The sequence below is a fragment of the Podarcis tiliguerta genome, assembly GCF_965153285.1.
Source record: "Podarcis tiliguerta genome assembly, chromosome: 14".
NCBI lineage: Eukaryota > Metazoa > Chordata > Lepidosauria > Squamata > Lacertidae > Podarcis > Podarcis tiliguerta.
In genome coordinates, this window is record NC_139547.1 from 47,512,443 (window position 1) to 47,536,681 (window position 24,239).

The 24,239-nt window shown below is 47.2% G+C and overlaps 2 protein-coding genes across 2 annotated transcripts in view; both read right to left on the reverse strand.

Annotated features, from left to right (window-relative positions):
- The window catches only part of MYO15A (myosin XVA), a 96,220-nt gene extending 81,255 nt beyond the window's left edge, over positions 1-14,965 (reverse strand). The window contains exons 1-10 of the mRNA XM_083413278.1: positions 14,607-14,965; positions 11,315-11,397; positions 10,705-10,768; positions 9,006-9,115; positions 8,318-8,392; positions 8,025-8,115; positions 6,228-6,331; positions 3,748-3,814; positions 2,235-2,348; positions 1,477-1,638 (exon numbers count right to left, since the gene is read on the reverse strand). Of these exons, the coding sequence (XP_083269404.1) occupies positions 1,477-1,638; positions 2,235-2,348; positions 3,748-3,814; positions 6,228-6,331; positions 8,025-8,115; positions 8,318-8,392; positions 9,006-9,115; positions 10,705-10,768; positions 11,315-11,397; positions 14,607-14,963 (1,227 nt within the window). The 5' untranslated portion in view covers positions 14,964-14,965. The remainder of the gene's footprint in view (positions 1-1,476; positions 1,639-2,234; positions 2,349-3,747; positions 3,815-6,227; positions 6,332-8,024; positions 8,116-8,317; positions 8,393-9,005; positions 9,116-10,704; positions 10,769-11,314; positions 11,398-14,606) is intronic.
- Positions 14,966-14,979: 14 nt separating this feature from the next.
- Positions 14,980-18,731, reverse strand: LOC310664767 (unconventional myosin-XV-like; the record flags this gene model as incomplete). The annotated part of the gene is made up of 2 exons (XM_083414316.1): positions 14,980-14,994; positions 15,081-18,731. The coding sequence occupies 2 exons, from the start codon at positions 18,729-18,731 to the stop codon at positions 14,980-14,982; spliced, it is 3,666 nt and encodes a 1,221-aa protein (XP_083270442.1).
- Positions 18,732-24,239: the final 5,508 nt, after the last annotated feature.

A 24,239-nucleotide genomic window follows, 5' to 3' on the forward strand; every position in this document is an offset into this window, starting at 1 on the left:
ACATTCAAGAACATACAGCAAAAACAGGCTGCTGGATAAGGCAGCACCTCCTTCAGCATCCGCTCGTCACAGAAGCCAACCAGGTGCCTGTGGGAAACCCACAAGGCAAGACCCAAGAGCATCACATTCCCTTCTTGTGGCAACTGGTATTCAGGAGCATTAGTGCCTCTTGCCATCATGGCAAGTAACCACTGACAGCTCTCTCCTCCCTTAATTTATCCAATCTTATTTTAAAGCCATCCAAGTTGGTGACCACCACTGCCTCCTGTGGGAGTGAGTTCCAAAGTTTAACATTGTATTGCATAAGAAGTCCTTTGTTTAATTTATCTGTCCAACGTTTTTCAACAGTCAGCTTCCTTTCCCGTCCAGCCAGTGCCAGATTAAACCCTGTTGAGGCCCCTAGGCAGTCGAAATCTTGAGGGGCCCCTTGTGTGCATGCTCTAGTAGGATAACATTGAACTAAAAAAGCTTGAACTTTTCACTTCGTTTCAAGATCAAATCAATATTATTTTGATCTGTTGTCGTTCCCCCCGGCTCCAAAGGTTTGGAGCTCATAGGCTGGTGCCGACTCTGTCTATCTGGCGATCTGGCACTGCGTCCAACAAGAGAAGGAGAAAAACTTGTCTCTTCTTTTTCCCACAACAAGCATCATTTTATAAACTTGTAAGTATTATGCCACCTCTTTCGCTATACTTGGAAGTCCCAAATGCTGCAACCTTTCTTCATAGAATCACTCCCTTTGCCTCATTATTTTAGTAGTCTTTTTCTGAACCTTCTCCAATTGTAATATTTGTTAATTAGTTAGTTAGTTAGTTAGTTAGTTAGTTAGTTAGTATTCATGTATATTTGTCTGTTTATTACCTGCCCTTCACCCTAAGGTCCCAGGGCAGGTTACAACATTAAAACAATATTCAAAGCAGTTTTAAGCAATCTATGTTTACAAAAATCAGGTGGGTCCTGAAAATATACATCTACAACATCCTTTTTGAGATGTGGCGACCAGAACGGTACACAGTATTCCAAATGCAGCCACACCATTGATTTGTATAGTCAGCATTATGATACTGGCAGTTTTATTTTCAATTCCTTTCCTAGTTAACCCCAGCATGGGATTTGCCTTTCTCACAGCAGCCGCACACTGGGTCAGCTGTGCCCAATTTTCATGGGGCAACATCACCAGTGTGAAAATGGGAGTTGACCTCCCCACACTCCAATTTTTCACACTGGTTCGCTCTCGCTTGGCTCCCCCCTCTTTGCACCAATACGATTAAAAGTTCTTGCTGGCTACATGATCCAGGCAGTCAGGGACCACGTAGTCAGGGGGGAAACATCAAGGCACCACGCAGCCAACCAGACTACATCCTGAAGCTTCCTGCTTCCTCACTCTGGAAGAAGAAGTGGTGTGGTTTATTGGGGTTTTTTTTAGCGTTTCCTTAGAGTGCACACTAGACTTACATTTCCATCCCAGGAACTAACCTCGTATTTTTCAAAGTAGACATTTCCCAAGTGTAGAATGGAAGACAACATTCGGAAGATGCTGTCCTGATCGTGGGCAGTGAAGTGCAGGATTTCCATGGCGTCGAGCAAGCGGTGAAAATCCTCAGTGTCCACCTTGCCAGGAATCTCGCAGTTACCTCCCTACATATGATGAAAGGGAGGCATTTGTTCCCCGCAAGGGAATGCAGACCCTGGGGTGAAAAAGGCTCCCTGCCCCTGGCCAAGACCCGTATCTGATTGGGACCACCGCCTGGGACAGAGCACCATTCCTCCTTGATTGAAATATTTGGGTACAGTGGTGCCTCGCATGAAGAAATTAATTCGTTCTGCGAGTCTCTTCGTCTAGCGGTTTTTTCGTCTTGCGAAGCAACCCTATTAGCGGCTTAGCGGATTAGCGCTATTAGCGGTTTAGCGGCTTTAGCGGCTATTAGCGGCTATTAAAGGCTTAAGGGATTAGCGGATTAGCTGCTAAAAGGCTATTAGCGGTTTAGCGGCTTAGAAAAAGGGGGTGGGGAGTGAAAAAAAATCTCAAGACTCGCAAGACATTTTCGTCTTGCGAAGCAAGCCCATAGGGAAATTCGTCCTGCGAAGCGCATCGAAAAACGGAAAACCCTTTCGTCTAGTGGGTTTTCCGTCTTGCGAGGCATTCGTCTTGCGGGGCACCACTGTATTTGTAAGAATAATATCCAGCACTTTTATCCTTCTGTTCCATAGGCATTTCAAGGAGAGGCCCATACCTGGTTCAGGTAATAGTATGTTTCTGCCTCTTGAAGGCCGAATTTCCGCTTCTGCTGAGCAGGGAGGCCAGCCAGCATCTCGTAAAATATATGGTAGTTCCGTTCATTATTGGCCTACATGGCAAGGCACAGAATACAAGAGGGAATCATTACCAGGACAAATATGGACATAGAAACAGCATGAGACAGATTTCATTTACGTGCTGATTTATTTATTTTTAAATAGCGATACATAATTTTTTTTGTATGAATAGCTGATGTCTAATTTAAACTTATATGTATATATATATTTAATTCTATGGTTTTATGCATAATTGTAAGCTGCTCATATATTTTAAAGGAATAGCCGTATATACATATTTTTATGCAGATATAAAGTACAATTTAATAATAAAAAACACCTTAAGTGGTTAAGATAATAGTATAAAATATTCATTTAAAAATAATGATAAAAAAGCAAACAAAAAATTATCAAAATATGGATAAAAACCAACAGTACACACACACACACACAAAAATAAAAGTACATGTCTCAGTAGCTTGCCTAAATAAAAATGTTTCAGCAGGCATAGAAAACAATATGGCTCAGTCTTAGAGCATGAGACTCTTAATCTCAGGGCTGTGGGTTTGATTCCCACCTTGGCCAAAAGATTCCTGCATTGCAGGGGGCTGGACTAGATGACCCTTGTGGTCCCTTCCAACTCTACAATTCTATGATACTAAAATGCCAGTCAAGTGGCAGGTGTCCTTTTGTTGGATTGATGGTTGCCAGTGTGGTGTAGTGGTTTGAGTGTAAGACTCAGTGGCGTAGCGTGGGTTGTCAGCACCCGGGGCAAGGCAAGTAATTTGCGCCCCCCCCCCGCTGCACTGTCCCTCCCCCAGATAGTCCCTCGCTCTCTCTCCGCACCGCACGCCTGGCACCCTCCCCTCCACAGTGGGCGGCGACCCGGCGGCTCGGATCGGATTCGCACAGCCAGCACTGCAGTGAGAGAGAGTGAGTGAGCCAGGTAGGGGCAGAGAGCTGCGAGCGCCCCCCCCCCCAGATGTTGCGCCCGGTGTGGCCGGCCCCCCCTGCACCCCCCACGCTACGCCACTGGTAAGACTTGAACCTGGGAGACTCATAAGGAAACTCATGAGGAAGGAGGAAGAACCACGTATGTCAACTGTGAACCACCCTGAGATCTTCAGATGGAGGGCATAATACAAATTAATTAAAAAAAAAAAAAGAGGTCCTTGGATAAAAAAAAGAATATAAATGCAATTAATAAATAGAAAGATAGATTTAGAACTGGCCTGCTATTTCCAAACTCTCTTGCAGAACTTTTGGGAAAAGCTCATCCTATAAGAGTTCTCTCCCAGCTTGCAACATTTTACAAGTCAGGGAAATAACTCAGTAGCTTGGCCACAGGACGCCTGCAAAGTAGATGGAGGAGCCATCTTTCTTTTTTAAAAGCCGGCCCTTGCTTACAACAGAAGATTATTAGGGAAATGAAGGAGAAGAACAGAGCCCAACCTGAAAGACGACCCTTGATTTCTCCAGAAGGTACTGCGAAGTAATGGCACCACAAATGAACCCATTGCTGCAGAGACAAAATTTAATACTTGTGTTGGGTCTTTTCCGTTCCGTAACACATGCACTCTAACACAATGCAACACAACACAGTGGGAATCAGAACTTAATCAGCAGAAATTGCCAGTGCTTATTGCGCATGGATATTAATCATGAAATGAGGTAATGATGTACATGACTGGTGAAAATTGAAATACTTTGTTTGAATACTTTATAAACACCACTGCCTGGACCACCGGGTGGTGTTGCAGTTTTGTGCTTTGCAATAAACAATGTTGGAATCCTGACTCCTCACATTTCTGAGTTTTATTGGCATAAACTCAGGAGATCAGCTATGTTTGGCTTACAACACTTCTACATTCCGACAAGACACAATCTCATTAATAATAATAATAATAATAATAATAATAATAATAATAATAATAATTTTATTTATACACCGCCCTCCCCGCCCAGAGCCGGGCTCAGGGCGGCTAACACCAGTAAAATTACATTAAAAACATAATAGGAAAATAAATAAATATCCAGCCTGATTTACAACTATAGGATCCTGGACCCAGTAGAAGGTACTTTCTATTATTTCAAACCTGAGGTGCCATGAGAAAGGAAGAGCATATTGTGCACCAACATATCAACAGGGCCAGGCCAGGGCTGTGGCAGCCATCCCCAATTCCATAATTCCCAGAAGCTTGAGTCAGTTGTAACAACAAACTGTGGTTTGCATAGGTGCCACAGCGCCACCCGTGTCCCAAAACACTATAGAATCTGATGCTAAGCAGCAAAGCAAGGTAAAATAAGAAGCAGCAGTGCTGAAGCAGATCTAATAGCTACTTTATAAAAAGGCCTGGGTAAATAAAAAGTTGCTGATCAGGTATTGGAGAGACATGAGACTTGGCACCAGGTGAACCCCATCGGGGAGAGTATTTCCCAACAGGGAGCCACTACTGATAAGGCCCTTTCTTTGACTGCCTCACCTCTGGAGAAGGGTCTCAGAAGATGACCCCAGCATTTTGGGCAATTTTATGTAGTTGTTAAAAAAAATAATTAACTAATTAACTGCCAGTTCACGAGAAAAATATTGTGGCTGGGTATACCAAAAGGAACAATACCACCATTAAAACATCACGAAATAAGGGAAAGGAATGCCCACCTCTAGGGTAGGGATAGGCAACGTGTTGCTCTCCAGATGTTTGGGACTACAAGTCCCATCATCCCTGACCATTGGCTAAGCTGGCTGGGGATAATGGGACTTGGAGTTAACCAACTGAAGGGCTGCTCTAGGGACACCTCTGGCCTTACAAAGCACCACCATTAACTAGCCCAAAGGCAGCATAGTAGGATGGCTTACAATTCCTGCATCTGCACTGGGTTTGGGGGGCGGGGGCGGTTAAACAGCAGAATCCTGTGCATGTTTCCCCTTAGAAGTATGTCCTCGTGAAAATTAATCAACATTTTAGTGCAAATTTCTCTTAATACACCCATTTGTATGCAATTTCCCCTAAACTACACAATTTTTTTTTGCAAAGCAATTTCCCCTAATACATTATTTTCACTTTTATGTGCAAGATTTCAAGAAAGGTTTACGCTATGCATTTTTGCACAGGCTACACGGTGGAGAAACGCACTGCAAAATTCAGAAAAGGTGCACATTTTGAAGGATGGCTGCATTTTGGTTCTCCGATTGTTTTGGGAAGGGCGAATTACTGAAATGTGGACTGAATTTAATTTCTCAACTCATTCCTACTCAGGGCAGAGGACCCCTGTGCGTGTGCTAATTTTATATTGTCTAAGGTGCCTTTGGGCAAATGAGAATGGTGCTTTGCAGTTTACACAACAGCCTTACAAGCAAGTAAGAAATAAAAAAGCTTTTTTAAAAGGGAGGGAGAAGGGCAGGAGATCTGGGTCCTGAAGCAAAAGATCTTGGGCTCATGCCCTCTGGGCCACCCCCTAACATGAGCCCAATATCTCATGGGCTGGAAACCTGAATTGCCTGCCAGTGGGTTGTAGCCTCATTGAAGTTAGTAGACTCATTGAAACTAGTACTGTAGTTCAAAGTTGGCCATGGCCATTAATTTCAATGGGTCTACTCAGAGTGGGACTAACATTGGCTACAACTCCCAGGGTAGGGGCATTAGGATCAGGGCCCTTTAAGCAGTGGCGTAGCGTGGGTTGTCAGCACCCAGGGCAAGGCAAGTAATTTGCGCCCCCTAACCCGTGGATTTGCGCCCCCTAACCCGTGGATTTGCACCCCTTAACCCTAACCCCCAGATGTTGCGCCCGGTGCGGCCGGGCCCCCCCTGCACCCCCCACACTACGCCACTGCCTTTAAGAGTTCAGGCAGGGTCGTACGGGAGCATTAAGTATGCAGGTGGCAGGACAGAGGAGAAAAACTACAGAAGGACGCAGGGCGTGTGGTTACTTACTCCTCCAGAAAGAGTTCCACAAATTTCCCAAACCTGCTGGAGTTGTCGTTCCGCACCGTCTTGGCATTTCCAAAGGATTCCAGCAGAGGAGTCGCTTCAAGGATCTGACTCGACCGCCGCATAAAGCGAAATACAAAACAGGAGGAGAAAGCACACCGGCATGCGACAATGAGGGGGAGGATATTGTTTCCTTCGTTTAAAGCTCAAACTCCACCAGTGGCGTAGTGTGGGTTGTCAGCACCCGGGGCAAGGCAAGTAATTTGCGCCCCCTAAGCTGTGGATTTGCGCCCCCTAACCCGTGGATTTGCGCCCCCTAACCCTAACCCCCAGATGTTGCGCCCGGTGCGGCCGGCCCCCCCTGCACCCCCCACGCTACGCCACTGAACTCCACAACAAATAATGGGGTCGTCTCCCCACGCTCGGGAGGCCCATCATGCAAGGAGGGTGCTCAGCAGGGTGAGTAAGGGGTGCATCTCAGAGAAAGGAGTGGCTTGGAGAGCATCCCAAGGGCCAGGTGTAGATGGTCTATGCTCTAGGGCTTAGTTGGGTGCATCTGAGGATCAAGAACTCTGCCAAGGGTGCCAAGATGTGCACATTTCACAGCAATGAAGACTGACCCGTCAGCTGCAATGTTGCAGGTGTACAGCACATGTGGATATTCACATGGAAGGCAAAGGCTGCACACACGCAATGTGCTAAGGGCTCACACATTTGTGGCTTAACCCCTGGAACCATCAACCCACCCTTGACTGAGTGTGATTTTTATGGCCAACTACCCTGCAACAAGAAATGTAGGGTGCATGTTACACACTCAGATCAGGGTTTGATGAGGCCCTAAGCTACTGAAGGTAATGGGGCCCTTCATATGTTCAGCTGTCTTTTGTCAACAACAAATTGTCACTGTTTTTTGTGTTGAATATTCTATATGGTAATTTATGGACCTAATAGGTATCAAAAGCCATTTGCACATAACAAAATATATACATCACAGGAGCCTACAATGCAACCCCCTTGCGTACGGGTCACCATCCTTCAAGGCACATCCTGAGGAGCAACTGACCCTTAATTCTTGATTATCCAAATTGGTGGTAGCTAACCCAAGCACAGAGGAATGGGAAGGGGCAGAGTAACCCCTCAGTGGTTAAGCTCAGATTAGACCAAGGCAAATGAGGGACCAATCTGCATGCAATTTAATCCATCCTTGGTTTCACTCTATTAAATCACAGCAAAACATTCACACTGCACACGGCTTCTCTGTACCTCTATCTGCGGAAGTGCATGAAGGAAGCAGAGGTTGGGAGGCAATCAGTGTGCAATTGATCAGGTTTTTTAAAAAGCTCAGAATGGCTCACGCTCTCCAACCCATCCCCTTTGCAGCTGCCCATCAAACAAACTTGGCAGTGCCACCCCAGAGATGGAGACTCAAGACCTTTTAATCAGATTAGGGGCTCATCCAGACTTCCTTTTGTGTCATTTTTTCAGCCACCGATCCGGCCTTCAAAGCTCTGCATCCAAGCGGTTTGTTTTTTGATCCCAGTCCTTTCCCTGGGAAAACTTGCATTTTACTGCTTAATTGGAGCAAAAAGCAATCACATTTTCTACAGATCGACATTTGCTCCAGTTCAGCAGTTAAACGTGGGTTTTCCTGGGTAAACACTGGGACAGGAAAACCTCAACAGCACTCAGACACAAAGCTTTAAATCCCAGATATGTGCCTGGAAAGCATGGTGCAAACGGAAGTCAGAATGGACCCCTGGTCTTGGACTGGCTCGGCTGCCTTCAGTCGGGCTGTTGTACCTGCTGTGTTGCAGTGTGCTTCTGATTTATCGCTGCCAGGTAACGGAGGATCAGTTTGGTGGCTTCCGTTTTGCCCGAACCACTTTCGCCACTATAAGCAATCAGGTGAAGAAGACAGCCCTAGTTATTTATTATCATCTCTTCCTTGCGATGCTAAAACATACATGCTTGCAGGTTATGTATGGGTCTTGCAAACACTTGCAGAACTGGAGGAGGTTATGGGCTAGCTCGCCTTAACGGAACGCACCAGCCTTGCCAACAGGAAGATGGAAGGTGTTGCACTGAAAGCTTACCTGATAATAATACACTGGTTGATTTTGGCATCTCTCAGTTTGCTGTAGGCGATATTGGTGATTGCGAAAAGGTGCCTGCAAAAAGGAAGAGAGGATTTAAAAATCTGGCTTAAATTGCAATGCAGATATCAGTGACGTGCTTCCATCAAGCTAACGTTCCAGTGCACCTGCATTGTAGGAACCATAGTGTTCTGGGACTGGCTGCCTGGAGGGAAGCAGTTCTAGAGGACACTGGCAACACACTGAAATGCAGGAAGTACCTTTATTGTACTGACCTTTCCCCTCCAAGTTCTCAACAGCTGGGAAGAACATTTATCTACCCAAGATCCTTGAGAGCCACTTCATGTCAAATTAGACCAACCTTCACCAACCCGATGTTGTCCTATCAGCCCCAGCTAGCACTGCCATGGTAACCAGGGCTAATAGAGGTTATAGTCCAAAACATCTAGAGAACATCAGGTTGGCGAAGGCTGGATTGGACAAGATGGAGTGATGGTCTGACTCAGGATAAGGCTGCTTTATGTGTAACTTAGCCACTACTCTGGCTCCTGAGATTTCAGCAGACATACACACATACTTTCCAGAATACCTCTGTAGCCATGCTTTTTAAAAAGCATGCACTTCTTTGGAAGTGAACAATACACAGCGCGTTGCCTCCAGATCCAATCTGTAAGCAGCAGAGACTTACGGTGGGTTCTCCCCCAAGGCTTTCCCTTCATATTGCAGCACGTGGTCTGTCCCATAGATGTTGTACATTTTGTAAGGATTCACAGACACTAAGATGCTACCTATATAGGTCTGGAAGAGAAAGAGAGAAATTCAGCGGAAGGGATAAGCTCTGAATGCATGCATGACACTACGACCTGCTTCACACATAAAGCTAAGCCATGGTTTATTCCATTCTTGCCTATTAAAGCATGGTTTAGTTTTACATGTGAACCTTTAACTATGATTTGTTTACTGCAAAAAAACCACATGATCTGAAGCCATGGTTTGCTGTTGGTTTATGAACCTTGATTTGTTTTAAGTCTAGCTTGAAATCCCAGAATCTTTCCTTAACAAAGATTTGTTTGGTTAAGACATTCACAAAGCCACAAAAGCATGAGACAAGAGATGCTGTAAAATGAAACAAACTATGGAGAAACAAGTCATGGATTTTTTGATCATCTGTGGGACAACTCCTGGTTTGTTAAACAAACCGTAATGGTTTAGCATTATGTGCAAACCAGGCTTCTCTCTGTGTGTGTATTGAACACCAAGCACAGTCAAGTGAAGTTGAACCCTACCAAGCAGCACAGTTACTCATTAATAAACAACCCAACCTACTTGGTTGGGTGGTTACTCAAAAGTAATTGGGTGCTTTGTGTATCAAAACCACAAATAAGCAAGAACAGAACCTACTGGATGTAACCTTAGCATTACCTGGAGCTCCTTCAGAACCTTTTCCTTCATCTTCCTATATTTTGCTTTCATTTATGCATTTGTTAATTTAAAAATCCAATACAGTGGTGCCTCGCAAGACGAAAAGAATCCGTTCCGCGAGTCTCTTCGTCTTGCGGTTTTTTTCGTCTTGCGAAGCAAGCCCATTAGCGGATTAGCGCTATTAGCGCTATTAGCGGTTTAGCGGCTATTAGTGGCTATTAAAGGCTTAAGGGATTAGCGGATTAGCTGCTAAAAGGCTATTAGCGACTATTAAAGGTTTAAGGGATTAGCGGATTAGCTGCTAAAAGGCTATTAGCGGCTTAGATCAGCTGATAAGCGGCTTAGCAAACAGCTGTCAAGCGGCTTAGCGAACAGCTGTTAAGCGGCTTAGGGGCTTGGGAAAAAGGGGGGAGGGGAAAAAAAACCCCAGGAATCGCAAGACATTTTCGTCTTGCGAAGCAAGCCCATAGCAAATTCGTTTTGCGAAGCACCCCCAAAACGGAAAACCGTTTCGTCTAGCGGGTTTTCCATCTTGCGAGGCATTCGTCTTGCGGGGCACCACTGTATTTTTAATTTATTTTAATAATTGCATCTTTATTTCATCCTTCCCTGCCCCTACGAGCTGGATGGTGTGCACCCGCCTTCTGGTGCCCTTCATATGTTTTGGATAACAGCTCCCTTCAGACCCAGCCAGCACACAGCCATATGTTGCTGGAACTGATGGGAGCTTAGTTGGTTGGGGGATGGCTTGTATACAGAATTCACTTCCCGCCTCCCAACCCCAGTTCCCACTTTTATTGCTACAACAATCCCAAGATCTCCCAGAGTGCTTTGTGGCTTAGTGAGGATTTGAACCCAGGTCTGCATGGCCCAACGCTGCATCCACAGCACCATGCTGGGTTCTTTCCCAGTACTTCATTAAGCTTCGGAAATAAGCAAAAGCAAAAGGACAACAACCAACTTACATAAATTAGTCCCCGGTCAAACCTCAACCTGATGTTGTTAAGAACCGCATTCTCCTGGAGGTCTCTGCAACGTACAGAAAGAAAGGACTTCTTTCAAAGACTATTTGTTACGTATTAGATATGTTATCATTAGGTTGTTGTACGCCAAAGAAAATGCAGTGCACATGGGGAGTCGGGGAAGAGATAATCCAGGCTTCTTCAACCTCGGCCCTCCAGATGTTTTTGGCCTACCATGATCCCTAGCTAGCAGGACCAGTGGTCAGGGATGATGGGAACTGTAGTCTCAAAGCATCTGGAGGGCCGAGGTTGAGGAAGCCTGAGTCACAATCAATTACATATCATTTGCAGACAGAAAGCAACAAGAGCAAACACCAACCATATTCACTGAATTAATTTCCATTGCAGACATGGGGCAAACAAGCAAGCACTGGCAATTTCTACTCCTATTTCCCCAACATCCTTAGTCCAGAGGAGCAGAGAGTTTTGGACATTCACATTCATCGTTTTGGACATTCACAATATTTGTCTGGGATTCCCAGCATTTGCACCTGGAAAGCCCCCAGACTCCAAGCGTTCCTTAAATTAAATTATTCGACAGCAGTCAACTTACTCCAGCTGGGTCATGTCTTCCACAACATTATCCCCGTGCTGCAGTGGGTGGGCTGGACATTGCAAGCTGTGGGTGGTGTGCATCTATATTTGCAGAGAGGAAAAGGCAATAAAATCAGCACATGCTCAGATCCACGCCCCCATGCACTTGTGACCCTCAAGGAAAATGCAAATTATCTTTTGTATGCAAATACATGCAATCAATGCATTTATTATTCAGGGTATTATTTATTGCTATTAACGCCCGTTCTCAAAGCGGCTTTCAGCAATAAAATACAGCGGTACCATGGTTTGAGAACAGCTTAGTTTATGAACAACTTGGATTAATAACTCTGCAGACCCGGAAGTAGGTGTTTTGGTTTGTGAACTTTGCCTTGGAAGCAGAACATGTTCCGCTTCCTGTTGAGTGTGTTCCATTTGTAAATTGAGTCCCCCGCTGCTATGGGAAAGCACCCCTTGGTTTAAGAACGCTTTGGTTTAAGAACGGACTTCTGGAACGGATTAAGTTCATAAACCAAGGCACCCCTGTATGGCAAACAATATCAATGCATTGGAACTTATCAATTAAAAAAGAGAGCAGTTATACAACTGGTGGGAAAAGATAGACTACAAAACTATTCCTGAATAAGGCACCTGGGGTGGTTGTGACAGTGGCTGGTTCAAGACGCAGGGCACTATATACAAAGTGATTTATAGAATGTTGTCATGGGCTGGTTGGATACAGAGGAGTGGTGGGAGGAAACAGCTGGGGAACCCCCGAGGGGAAAAAGGCTCAGAGCCAGGGGATTGAGGTGAGACGACAACAAGTGGTCAGAGGGAGAAGAGGGAGAAGACTGTGAAGAGGATGTGCTGGAAGCTGAAGAGGTAACAGGGTTTAATGAGTAGGAAGAGGCTGTGGTAGAGAGGAGTCCAGAGTCAGTAGCAGAGGCTGGAGAGGAGAGGGGCCAGGAGGCAGAGATGAGTCAGGCTGGTGAAGAATCCAGGGAATCTTCCCCTCCTGCTGCGACAAACTCCTCTCCCCACTTGTCTCCCAGAACATGAAAAGGAATGAAGAGGGTGGAGCAAAGAAAGGGAAGATGAAGGCATCTCAGATAGCTTGGGAAGGACCTGGAGAAGAAACAGACTTAGAGAGCTGTGGACCTTCAGTCCTCACAACTGCCTCATTGGGACAAGGTCAACCGGGAAGAGTTGGGGTGCTTACTTGGCCTGAGCTGTTGTTTGTTTTTTTGTTTGTTTGTTTGAATAAAGAGTTAACTTCACCGACATCTTGTGAGATATTGCTGACCTGACCCTGACACCCGTTCTGGGAATTGTAGCTCTGGCACAGGAATAGGGGCCTCCTAACAACCCTCAGGACACTTCACAAACTACATCTCCCAGAATTCTCTGGGGGAAGCCATGAGTGGTATTATAGTGCATTCAATGTATGGCGTGAATGTGGCCCAAGAGCAGGAGCAAGGGAGCAAATTTGCCTGCTGTCACCGATAGTTGCATTGAAGGGCCTTGCTAAACTCCTGAGGAACCCCCAGGTGCCCTCTAACCCCCCATTCCTAACCCTTTAGCCACCTTGACTGTAAGTAAAACAACAAAGGGTTAAAAGGTATGTAGAGCAAGGGGCTACCAAGTCCTAATTCTTACTCAAGTCATCATGCTGTCTCAGCTGAGTCATTTCAGACTGCGGGTAGGCACTGACATGATTGAATTATCTTGCATGGACTAACCCCCCCCCAAACCCCCCTCCCCATAGAAAACTAGCATGTCAGACCTAGACCCCTCCTTGACATTCTAGATTTCTATGCATAGGTTATATATAGATAGATATATTACAAGAGAACACATGATTATGTGAGCCCCCCACCTGGACCAGTGCAGCCTAGACACATGTTGACTCTATCCCTGATGCTTTTGAAACGCCAAGCAATTTTTTTAAAAGTAAATTTTTATCCTATCCCTTGTCCAAGGGAGCATAGATGGTTTCCCTCCTGCTTCATTTTAACACCTAGTAAGCTTCATGGAAAAGTGGGAATTTGAACCCTGATCTCTCAAGTTCTGAACCAACGCTCTAACCTTCACACCATACTGGCTCTCTACAAACATTCCCACTGCTTCTAGGAAAGGTATGGATAATCCCCAAGAAAGTGGTGGTGGAGGAGGTGTTGCTTAGCAACCCCGCAGAGTGGCCTGATCTTTACTGAGGTAACACGTGCCCTGATTGGCTGAGTACTTCTGAGGGAGTTTTCCTCCGTATGTTCAGTTGTATGTCTCCCTCCATGCACAAGGCCCGAGCTAAGAAAGACAAAACCTCTCTACTCCTTTCTCCTCAAATCATACACTGTTGTTGTTCAGTTTCGCTCAGTAAAGTGTTATCGAGACTTTTCTCCCTGGGCTCTGTCTGTGTTATTTAATTGACTTTGCTTACAGGCAGCATCTCGTTTTCAAGCCTGCCGTGGTGCCCTGTTTGTTGGTATTGAGTCGGTAAAGGCAGCGGCAGAAGATTGGTAAGCAAATACTTGTCAAAAGATAAGCTCCTCAAAGCTGGGCTTTGAACGATGATCCGCTTCAGGCAGCTCTGCTCAAGGCAGCAGGAGTCAGCTTCGCTCTAATTAATACTCTCCTCCTGTTCCATGCCAGCTCCATGTCGGAGATCAGGTCCCTAAATTTACATACAGCTCTTTCGCTCGGACAGGCAGCTTGTGACTCTAACAGGGGCTACTAACCCTCATGGCTGTGGTTTGCCTCCACTGTCAGAGGCAGCAAATGTTTCTGAATTCCAGTTGCTGGAAAAAGCAGGAGGGGTGACTGTGAGAATAGGAGTCTGGACTAGATGGGCCCCTGGCCTCATCCAGCAGGCTCATATATTTGCAAACGTAACTGAATTACTTCCCATCCCTAAGTGAGACCTTGCGAGTGAACCTGATCCAGAATTCCAAGAGAACCTGGACGGAAAAGTCCGGTTCAGGATAACCTTTCCACTTCCACCCACCCCTAGTTCCCAGACCAGGGCTAACCCAAGGAGAAGGGCACGATGCTCCCCACACAAACAGATTTCATGGACAGTTGAATCTTACTTTATTACACGGGCAACAGGATCCTGAGGGCACTCGGCTAGTTATGGGGGCACAGGACAGGTATTGTGCCAAATCAAACTCCCAGAAGAGGCCAGAGAAGAAACAGCTATGGAAGCTGCCTGAGACAGTTACCACACTCTGCCTAACAATAGGGCCGGCCCTGTTCTGCTCCACTCCCCTTCCCCCTCCCCATCACAAAATAGTACAGGACTCTCCTTCAATTACCTTGCACCGCCACCTCTTGCTCATCCCACCAAATTCCGTGTGGTGCATCGTCGACCCCCGTGTCAGGTACCAAGCCAAGCCACTGCTTCCCTGGAAAGGTGTCGATGGGTTCAAGCTCCCCGAGGCCCAATCGTTGGCTGCCTGGTGCCTGGGGCTGTTCTGGTTTCGCATGCGGGATTTCCTCCTGAAGGAAGAGCCGATCCGCTGGATCTGGGGCATGACGACTGCGTACCTCCCAAAGCTGTCCTCCGTGTCGTTTTCATGCAGCTCGGCAGGCGAATAGGCAGCTTCCCAGCTTCCCAGGTGGTTATTCCGAAAGGGTGAGGAACGGGGAGGGGGAGGGCTCCCCCTTCCCATGTCGTAGGTGGGGCCCTTAAATGAAGCTGCCCTTTGGGACAAGGGGCTGAGGTTGGGCCCTCCCAAGTGGCCAGGATTGCCCCCAGAAATGGCGTAGGACCAATTACTATCCCAGGCCTTGCGGGCCAGTTTCGGAGTCGGTGACCGGGAGTGGCCGGCCAACCCTGCTTGTTTCAATGATGGCGGTGGTGGAGGAGGAGCGTCCTCATAAAATAGACTCCTGGAAAAGGGGGGCAACTGTCCAGGGATGTGATCAGCCCGTGCCTGGGACGCATTCCTATCTTTCGTGCTGCTTTTTGTCAGGGAAGGGGGACGCCTGATGGAGGAAACAGCCTGGGCCATCCCAGCTAATGGCTGTCCGACGCGCTGCAGGTAGGCCTGCCGGGTGCTGGGAACAGGACTCGAGGGCACAGACAGATTCGAAAGGCTCCTCAGGCTTCCGCTGGCTCTTGTCTTGGGTGAGGGATTCCGGGCTGCTGGCCTTCCATTTCCAGAAACACGGTCCCACCTCTGCTGCTGCTGCTGCTGTTGCTGCTGTAGCCACTGACCCTCTCCTGGTCCATTGGCACCATCAAAAGCCTCAGTGAGAGGAGACGAGTTTCTTGGAGACTCCCTGATGGTGACCCTCCGGCTCCCTTGCTGCGTAAACATGTGAGGGGAGCTCCTGGCAGACAAATTGGGGGACTGGGAGACGAACTGCCTCATGAACTGGTTTCTCATTAACGGTTTCACGGCTTTGGTCGGGGGCTCTTGCTGCCTGCTCCAAGCTTGGGGGGGCATACCTTGAGCATCCACAGGCGGGGGGCTCGTTCTCCTTGGCGGCTGGAAAGGGTTTTGGATGGGAGGCGAGCCAAAATTCCTGAGAGATGGTTGAGGTGAGGGAGGGGCTTTCAATCTCCCGGTGGTGGGATTATGGAAGCCCGCTGAGGCAAATCTTCCAGGGGTCCTATTCGACATAGCATCCTGGAACTTGGAAGTAATGGATTTGACGGAGCCATGAAATGAAGGATGGCTCAAAGGGGCCTCGGTCCTGTGACTACTGACTCCTCCTAAACTAGAGGAGGATGGAGTGCGTTGGCTCATAAAAGGATTACGTGCTGTTGGTCTAGGGGATGAAGGTGAGCGGAAGGTGGCATTTTCTGATGGGTTCCCTGTGGTGGCCGGCCTATGTCCCCATGATGGAGTAGCATTTTCTGGTGGTGAAATGACTCTCTTCAAAGGAGGAGGTGAGTTCCTCCGCTGGAGGGAAGGACTTCCATGCATGATTGTTGACCATGAAGAAGAGGAGGACCTTGAGGGCTGGTGGCCACCAGACAACTGCTGATAAGGGTTACTTATCTCAGGAACGTGGAAGCCGGTCTGAGGCCTATTTAAGCCATATGACCTTGGACTTTGTTTTAGAGAAGAGGGAGAGTTGGCTGTTTGGCTGAATTCCCTCTGAGGTGAGCTGGGGCCTTCTTGGTGTGTCTTTGTGTAGGAAGATGACCGGGCAAATGGAAGTGTGTTGTGCAGCTCTTCCTGAAGAGCATCTCTTAGTCTCGCTGCAGGGTGAGAAGGAGCGAGGCCACTGCCGTGCCTCCCTGGAGCCCCAAACCGCCTCATGGATTGAGGAGAAGATGCTAAACTGACCATTTGAGAAAGCCTTGCCCCCAGCTGAGGAGAAGGTGGCCCCATACGCCTACTCTCTCCTAATGGTGAAGACAGAGTTCTCCTAGTTGGAGATGGCGTAGTAGGCCTGCTTGGTCCATCATTCCCGCGGTGTTTGAGTATGGGCTTTGGTTGTGAGAGAGATCTTTGTAGGAACTGCCCCAGAGGGCTTCCAAATTCTCTGGGGGAGAAGCTAGGATTATTCGCAGCTGGGATCAGATGCCTTCTGGGTGAGTCTGGGGAAAGAGGCCTTTGAAGCTTCCGAACGAAACAGCCAGGGAGCAGCTTTGAGAAAGTCCTCGGTGACCTGGGAGGCTCTAGATTCTGGTCATCAAACTGGGCAAAAGGAGATGTCAAGGGCTCTGATTCTTCTTCCTCTTCCTCCTCCTCTAGATCAAAACTGGCAAGCGGAATGTGTGGCGAAGGAGGGAGGGAGACATCAAGCTTGTCTGTGCCGAAGAGTTTCACCTGAGGCCTTGGGAAAAGCCGGAAGCCTCTTTTCACAGACAGTTTGGAAGGCAAATTTTCTCCCATCCCTTGCTGATCAAAAAAGGAAGAATTGGAGAGCGCAGTGGGGTAGCGGCCCTGTTCTTCCACAGCTCCTTCTGTTTCGTCTGTCTCCACAATGTCATCCAATGGGTAGGCATACGGGTTGTATGAAGACTGTGTCTGAGGAGACCATTCGTGCTCACTGTAGCTGACTTCGTGCTGAGAGTAGGCGCCATCATCAGGATACCCCAGTTCATCTTCCCCTGAAAAATGGGGCCCATGTGTCCCTTCGCCCTCTTCATAACCACTCCCGAAGTCATCATAAGATTCGTACGGAGAATAGCTGGCAGAGGGTTCATAATCTGGATTATCACGGTTAGGATAGTCATACTGGTCTTGCTCATAGAACTCCACTGGCTCCTCAAGTGGTCCAGATTCTTCATCCGCTGGACACCTGTCATCAGGCTCACCATCACACGCCTCTGGGTCGTAATAATCTTCCTCTTGGCAGTCATCGTAGAAATTCAGTGGGGTGGCAGAATCCACATCTTCCCAGTAGCCAAACTCTTCCTGGGCTTGGCCATAGAGGGTGCTCTTGCCTCCTGGGGTCTTCCTCATGTTAGCTTTGTGCTTCAGAACCTCATCCCCCGATGGAAAGGGCAGCTTCTTGGCTCCAATCTTGGTCAGCCAGGATTCATTGGTGACCTTTCCATCGCAGGTGCACCGGCCGTGTTTGGCCAAGAATCTCCTGGTCAGCCAGCTGGTTGCAGCTGCAACGTTGCTGACGATCTCGGCCCGGGGCTTGAAGTTGCCCACCTTCCTCTTCCGGCACAGGCCGCCAAATAACCCTTTACCTGTAGCTTTCCCACCGCCGAAGCGTATCAGCATGAAGGTCGACTTCTTCCCCTCAGTCTTGGGCGGCGCCTCTTTCTTCCTCTCCTTCTTCTTCTTCTTCCCAAGGGACTTAAAGCGCATCATGAGGTTGGAGGTGGACTTGAGGATGCCCTTGTTCTTCTTGGACTTCTTTGTGGTGCTGTGCTTCTTCAGCCCCCAGAAGAAGCGGGAGGCGTTCTTGAACTGGCCTTTCTTGCGGCTCTTCTTTGGGCCCAGCCCTCCGAAGCCCATCAAGAACTTGGACGTGCTCTTCAAGCTCCGCCTCCTAGGGGGCGGATCCTCCTTCTTGGCTATCGACATGGCCTTGGTGGCCCCTTTCAGCTGGGCTTTGGCTTGCTCCTTCTTGGCCCCTTTCTTCTTCTTGGCATCGTCAGTCGCCAGGCCGATGACCAGCTTGGAGGCGCCTTTCAGCGGCTTTCCTTTCTTCTTCCCAGAGGCATCTTCCTCCTCCTCCACCACCACGGCCTCCTCTTCCGCTGCCCCTTTCTTGCCCTTGGCTGCCCCTTTCTTACCAAATTTGGCCAACCCCCCTTTCTTGTCTTTCCCTTTTTTAGCCTTCGGGTCTTCTTCAATCTCCTCTTCTTCTACCACTTCCGCCACCTCCGCTACCTCCGCTACCTCTGCCACCTCGCTGCCCACCTCACTCCCCTCGGCATTTTGGTCAGCCTCCGAGACCTCCTCGGAGTCGCTGACGGCCTCTTTCTTCCCCTTCTTGGCATCTTTCCCTTTCTTAACCATTTTCTTGGTGTCGAAAGAGGCTCATCCTCTTCTTTCTCTCGGCCACTTTGCCACGGGGTTTGCCCTTGGGCAGAGGTAGACAGGAATGCCCATGGAGACAGAAGCAAGGAAGAAATTATCAGGGCAACACACGCATGGTGCTTCTTCAGATCTGGAACCCGGCCTCAAGACCTTTGCAGCAAAAGTGGGAACATTTCCCCCCGTATTAAAATTGCCCTCTTCAGAACTACCGGGGGAGAGGCGGAGAGAGAAAGAGAGAACAGCCTTCTCTTAATTTACCTTCTGACCGGATTGGGCAACTCCCTGCAGGTATCACTGCCTTTTTTTCCTATGCTTCGGATGCTGTGACGTTGACCTCTTTAATTCCCCCCAAGAAAGTTAAGAACTAACGCAGGATCCGGCTACGGCAGAGGTTGCTTCCAAGGCTTATCTTGCAGAAGTCTTTCTCCTTATCATTCTGCAGGGGAGATTGTCCTCAGAGCCCCTCTCCAGGCTTCCACAACAACCTGCCGGTCAGGAGATTTTTCAATTTGCTGTTTTCTACAGGGTGCCGGGAGTTAAAAAGTCAAGGTATAGTCACTGACTGAGAGGCTGGAATGTAACTGTATCTTCCTGGGCTCACATACATATGAATAATGTAACTGGGCAGCTCCATCTCCCCACGGAGACATCCTTCCAAAGGAGAAATAAAGCTCTCTTTTTTAAAGCAGCCTTGCCCAACCTGGTGCCCTGCAGGTATTGCTGGACCCACCTCCGATCAGCCCTGGGCAGCAAAGCCCAAGGTCAGGGATGATGAGCATTGGAGTCTAGGAATATCTAGAAGGCACCAGGTTGGGCAAGGACTGGGGAAGAGAATGGAAACCCAGAACCCCAACCCTACTCTTTTCATTTTTTATTTTTATTTATTTTTTTAAATAATATTTTATTAAGATTTTCACAAAAAGAAAAAAGAAAAATACAAAAATAAAAAACAATTAAAAACAATTCAATCTTTCATATCATATCTTGCCTTTGCTTGTTTCTCGGACCTCCCCACACCTCCCCTCTTTGTATTCCAGTTCAATTTATTTATTCAGCAAATCCTTTCCCTCTTTACCTTTATCCTTATCTTGATCTTAATATATTATAACTTTAACTTTTCACCTGTTAACATTCCCTTTTTGCATATTCTTTCATAACGTTATTGCTAAAAAACCCTTAACCTCAATCCAACATCATTCTAACATTCATTAATTTTGCAATATTTCTGTAGATAGTCTTTAAATTTCTTCCAATCTTCTTCCACCAGCTCTTCTCCCTGGTCCTACTCTTTTCATTCTTTCAACCTCATCCAACTGCAGCCAACAGGTATGACACGTCTATCATGTCCCCTCTTAGGCCAGATCCACACTATACACTTCAGGCACATCCGAAACACATTTCAAGCACATGACTCACCCGAAAGGACCCAGGGGGCTGGGATTTATTCCTCAAAGGGCTACAACCCCCAGCACCCGTAACAAACCACAGTTCCCAGGGTACTTTGGGGAAAGTTTGAAATGTATGCTGAATGAGCTTGAAATGTATAGCGTGGATCTGCCCTTCTTGCTCACCTTTTCTCTAAACGAAAAAGCCCCTTTTCTTGCAAGGGATGGAGCAACTACACAGGGAGAAAACATTGTGATGTTTGGGGCTCCTTGTTTATTGTCTCTGCTTAAATGCCTTTTCTCTAGAGGTATATAAAACTATGGGGGAAGTAGATGGAGCATGCTCTCCAACATTTCTCTAATGAACATAGGGACGTCCTAAGGAAAAGCGGGACATTCTGGGATCAAATCAGAAACCTGGAAGGTTTCCATAAATCTGGGACTGTCCCTGGAAAATAGGGGCACTGGGGTGTTGAGTGTTGGAGGCTAACAATATCTGGAGAGACAGGGGTTCCTCACACTCATTTTAAGCTTTACAGGTTAAAGCCCAGAATGCTGAATAATAGATTGCAGCATTAAGCATTCACACGGTCCACTGCGACAAGGTCAAAGTCTTTTGGAATAATATATATAATGAGTTAAAAAGAATGTTCAGGTACACCTTTCCAAAGAGACCTGAAGCATTTCTACTAGGAATGGTTGGAGAGGAAATACCAAAAATAGATCAGAAATTGTTTATGTACGCTGCAATGGCGGCAAGAATTTTGATAGCCCAATAATGGAAACACAGGAACTTCCAACAATAGAAGAATGGCAGACAAAAGTTATGGAATATGCGGCAAGGCTGACTGGACGTATCTGGAACCAGTGTGACCAAGCATTCCAGAAAGAATGGACTAAATTTATACTATAGCAAAGATAAAGGGACCCCTGACCATTAGGTCCAGTCATGGCCGACTCTGGGGTTGTGGCGCTCATTTCACTTTATTGGCCGAGGGAGCCGGCGTACTGCTTCCGGGTCGTGTGGCCAGCATGACTAAGCCGCTTCTGGCGAACCAGAGCAGAGCACGGAAACGCCGTTTACCTTCCCGCCAGAGCGGTACCTATTTATCTACTTGCACTTCGTGCTTTCGAACTGCTAGGTTGGCAGGAGCAGGGACCAAACAACGGGAGCTCACCCCATCGCAGGGATTCGAACCTCCAACCTTCTGATCGGCAAGCCCTAGACTCTGTGGTTTAACCCACAGCGCCATCCGCGTCCCTCAAAATTTATACTATATTTAGAGACTTATTGCACACATATAAAGACACTAGCAGGTCTGAGATAAGACTCACCTCATGAGAAGAATTAACATTCTATCTAAGATAAAAGAGAGCGTTAAGACAAGTTAAGATAAATATAGGATGGAGATGTTGCAAATGTGCAAAATAAAATGTAACAGAAACAAACCAGAAAAAGGACAGAGGGAAGTTGTATGCTTGGTACAGCAAATGAGATAATGGCTGTTATGTTATGGTACTATATAATTGTTAAAATTTGAAAATCAATAAAAAACGTGGTTGTTTTTTTAAAAAGCATTTGCACAGTCCAGAACCAAAAACGAAGCCTTCTTTGCAGCAAGGGGACAGGAATCTTTATTCAGATTCTGAAAAATGCAGCCTTATTGAGCCAAGGACCTGCCCATTCTGTTCTTTAAAGCAAAACTCTCTAACACATACCTACAGAATGTGCATGTGTGTGTGATACATGCAGTGTATTGGAAAAAGTTCTCTGCTATTTGACATCTTATCTCCTCCTGAAACCACCCCAGGGCATCTTATAGCAGCAAGGAGTCCGGGAAAGACGCTGAGAAGGAGGTAGCAAAGCAGGAAGATAAAGTGAGGGATGTTGGGTACAATTACACACCACGGCCGGTGAAAGGAAGTGTTCCTGCCTTTTGTTACTGCGTAATTTGGGCTTTACCACCAGACCTCGGAGTGGATTTATAATGACCTTTAGAAAGGCAATGTCCAAACCACTCATTGGATTTCTCTTAGTGGCAGCACATATGGTTGTAAGCCACACCATGGAAGATCTTAGAAAGGCACAAACTTGAATACTTGAATACAAGAGAGCCTAGCCTATTGCCCTTACAGAAAATCTGGCGCACAAATCGAGGTGAAGGGGTACAGTTAGGGTTACCCCAGAAAGCCCTAAAAACGGTTTGCGAATTCCCCCCCCCCCAGCCAGGCCTCGGCGTACGCATTTTAAAAACTGCAGTTTCCTCTAAGACAAAAAGCACAAGCTAAGCAGTCCTCTTTGTAACAAAAACGCTGTAACAAACCTAAAGCTGAGAACAGAAAACCTTTCGGTTCCCAGATCTAAGCAACCTTGTCCTGGTACATTGATTTGCAACATACTTCCGGGAACAGAACCAGGGAACGAAAAAAGCAACATTCTATGTAAGAATGTGTGAAGGGGGAGAGGGGAAAAAGGGGTTTGAAAAAAGGATAAAACCTGCTTGTAAAATGTTTTCGGTGCGGCCTGTCTTTTGTGAACTGAATCACACAGGTGCCTCTGCCCCTCCGGATGGCAGAATAAAACGCTCTTTCTCTGGATTAACCCCTTGGTGTCGTTTGGCTCCTTTTGTCTCTGCTCGGGTGCAACAATTATTCCTACCCGTGGATTAAAAAGGCTACATATTTCTGGTGCATCGGCCGGGAATAAGCACGTTCCCCGAGATCGAGGGACAAAGAGGTCCAGGGCGTCACTGCAAGGCGAGCAGCTCAGGATCCTGGGTCAACAGTTCCAGCGCGCATCCTGCCAACTTCGTGGGAGGGACTGGCCACCCGTTCCTGAGTGGACACGCGACAAGTGACGGAGAGAAAGAGCAACGGCCGTGCAGAAAGAAGGTACCTCAAGGAACAAGGTAGGCTCCACAGGGATAGGTGGGAGCAAAGAGAGTCTGATCAACTCCGCCAGCAGGGTAGAAGAAGTGCCACTGGTTTTGGTATTGCCCAGAAAAGCAGCAAAAAGGGTGCTGCAGGGCGCCGGTCGAAGTCTAAGCGCTGCCGGTTATGGTTCTTTTTGTGTCCAAAAGAAGCAGTAGAGTGCTCTTGGGCCCCGGTCGAAGTCTAAGCGCTGCCGGTTATGGTTCTTTTTGTGTCCAAAAGAAGCAGTAGAGTGCTCTTGGGCCCCGGTCGAAGTCTAAGCGCTGCCGGTTATGGTTCTTTTTGTGTCCAAAAGAAGCAGTAGAGTGCTCTTGGGCCCCGGTCGAAGTCTAAACGCTGCCGGTTGTGGTTATTTTTTGGGGGGGAAGGGGATTGGGGGAGGTGCATGGGTTTTTGTTTTTTTTTCTGAATGTGCGTGTGGGGACACTCCAGTGAATGTTTTGAGTGTGTGAGACGTTGAAAGCAACGTCCGGCCTGTGACTGAGTGAGAGAAAATAACGTTAGGAGGAGGGAGTGTCCCAGTGTCCCAGTGTCCCCAGGATCCCAGAGTCATGGGAAATAAAAGCAGTAAAACAATTCTTGAGACACCACTACAGAGCTTTCTGGAAAACTGGAGAAGTGCCACGAAAGCAGAAGAGTGGGGATGTAAACTCAAAAAAAACCAGACTCCAACATTTATGTGAAGTTGACTGGCCTTCGTATTTACCAGAATGGCCTCCTGGAGGATCCTTTGATCCAAACTTGGTCAACATTTTATGGAGTAACATTTTCAAGGCCCACACAGACCAGATTCCCTATATTTCTATCTGGAAAGCCAATGTGGATCAAAATCCCTCATGGCTTCGGAAAAATAGAATTGTGACTGCCCAAGTCAAACTGTGTTCAATACAATTACAAGTTTGAAAAAAACAGCAGTCTGGCCAGTCCCAGAAGAACAGTCCCAGAAGAAGAGGAGGAAGGAATAATAATTTGCACCCTCCACCCTATGCAGCAACTGCACCAGGGCTAAATGAGGTTCCCCTTACCCAACCCCCTTTTGATGCAAGCAAGGAAGGTGAAGAGGAAGGTGATGATGATTGTGATGATGATGACTTCAGAAAAACTCTAGATAAAGAGATATGATGGACTGGTAAGCAGTCTGACAGAGTGTTCCGGTATGTAGAACCGTTTA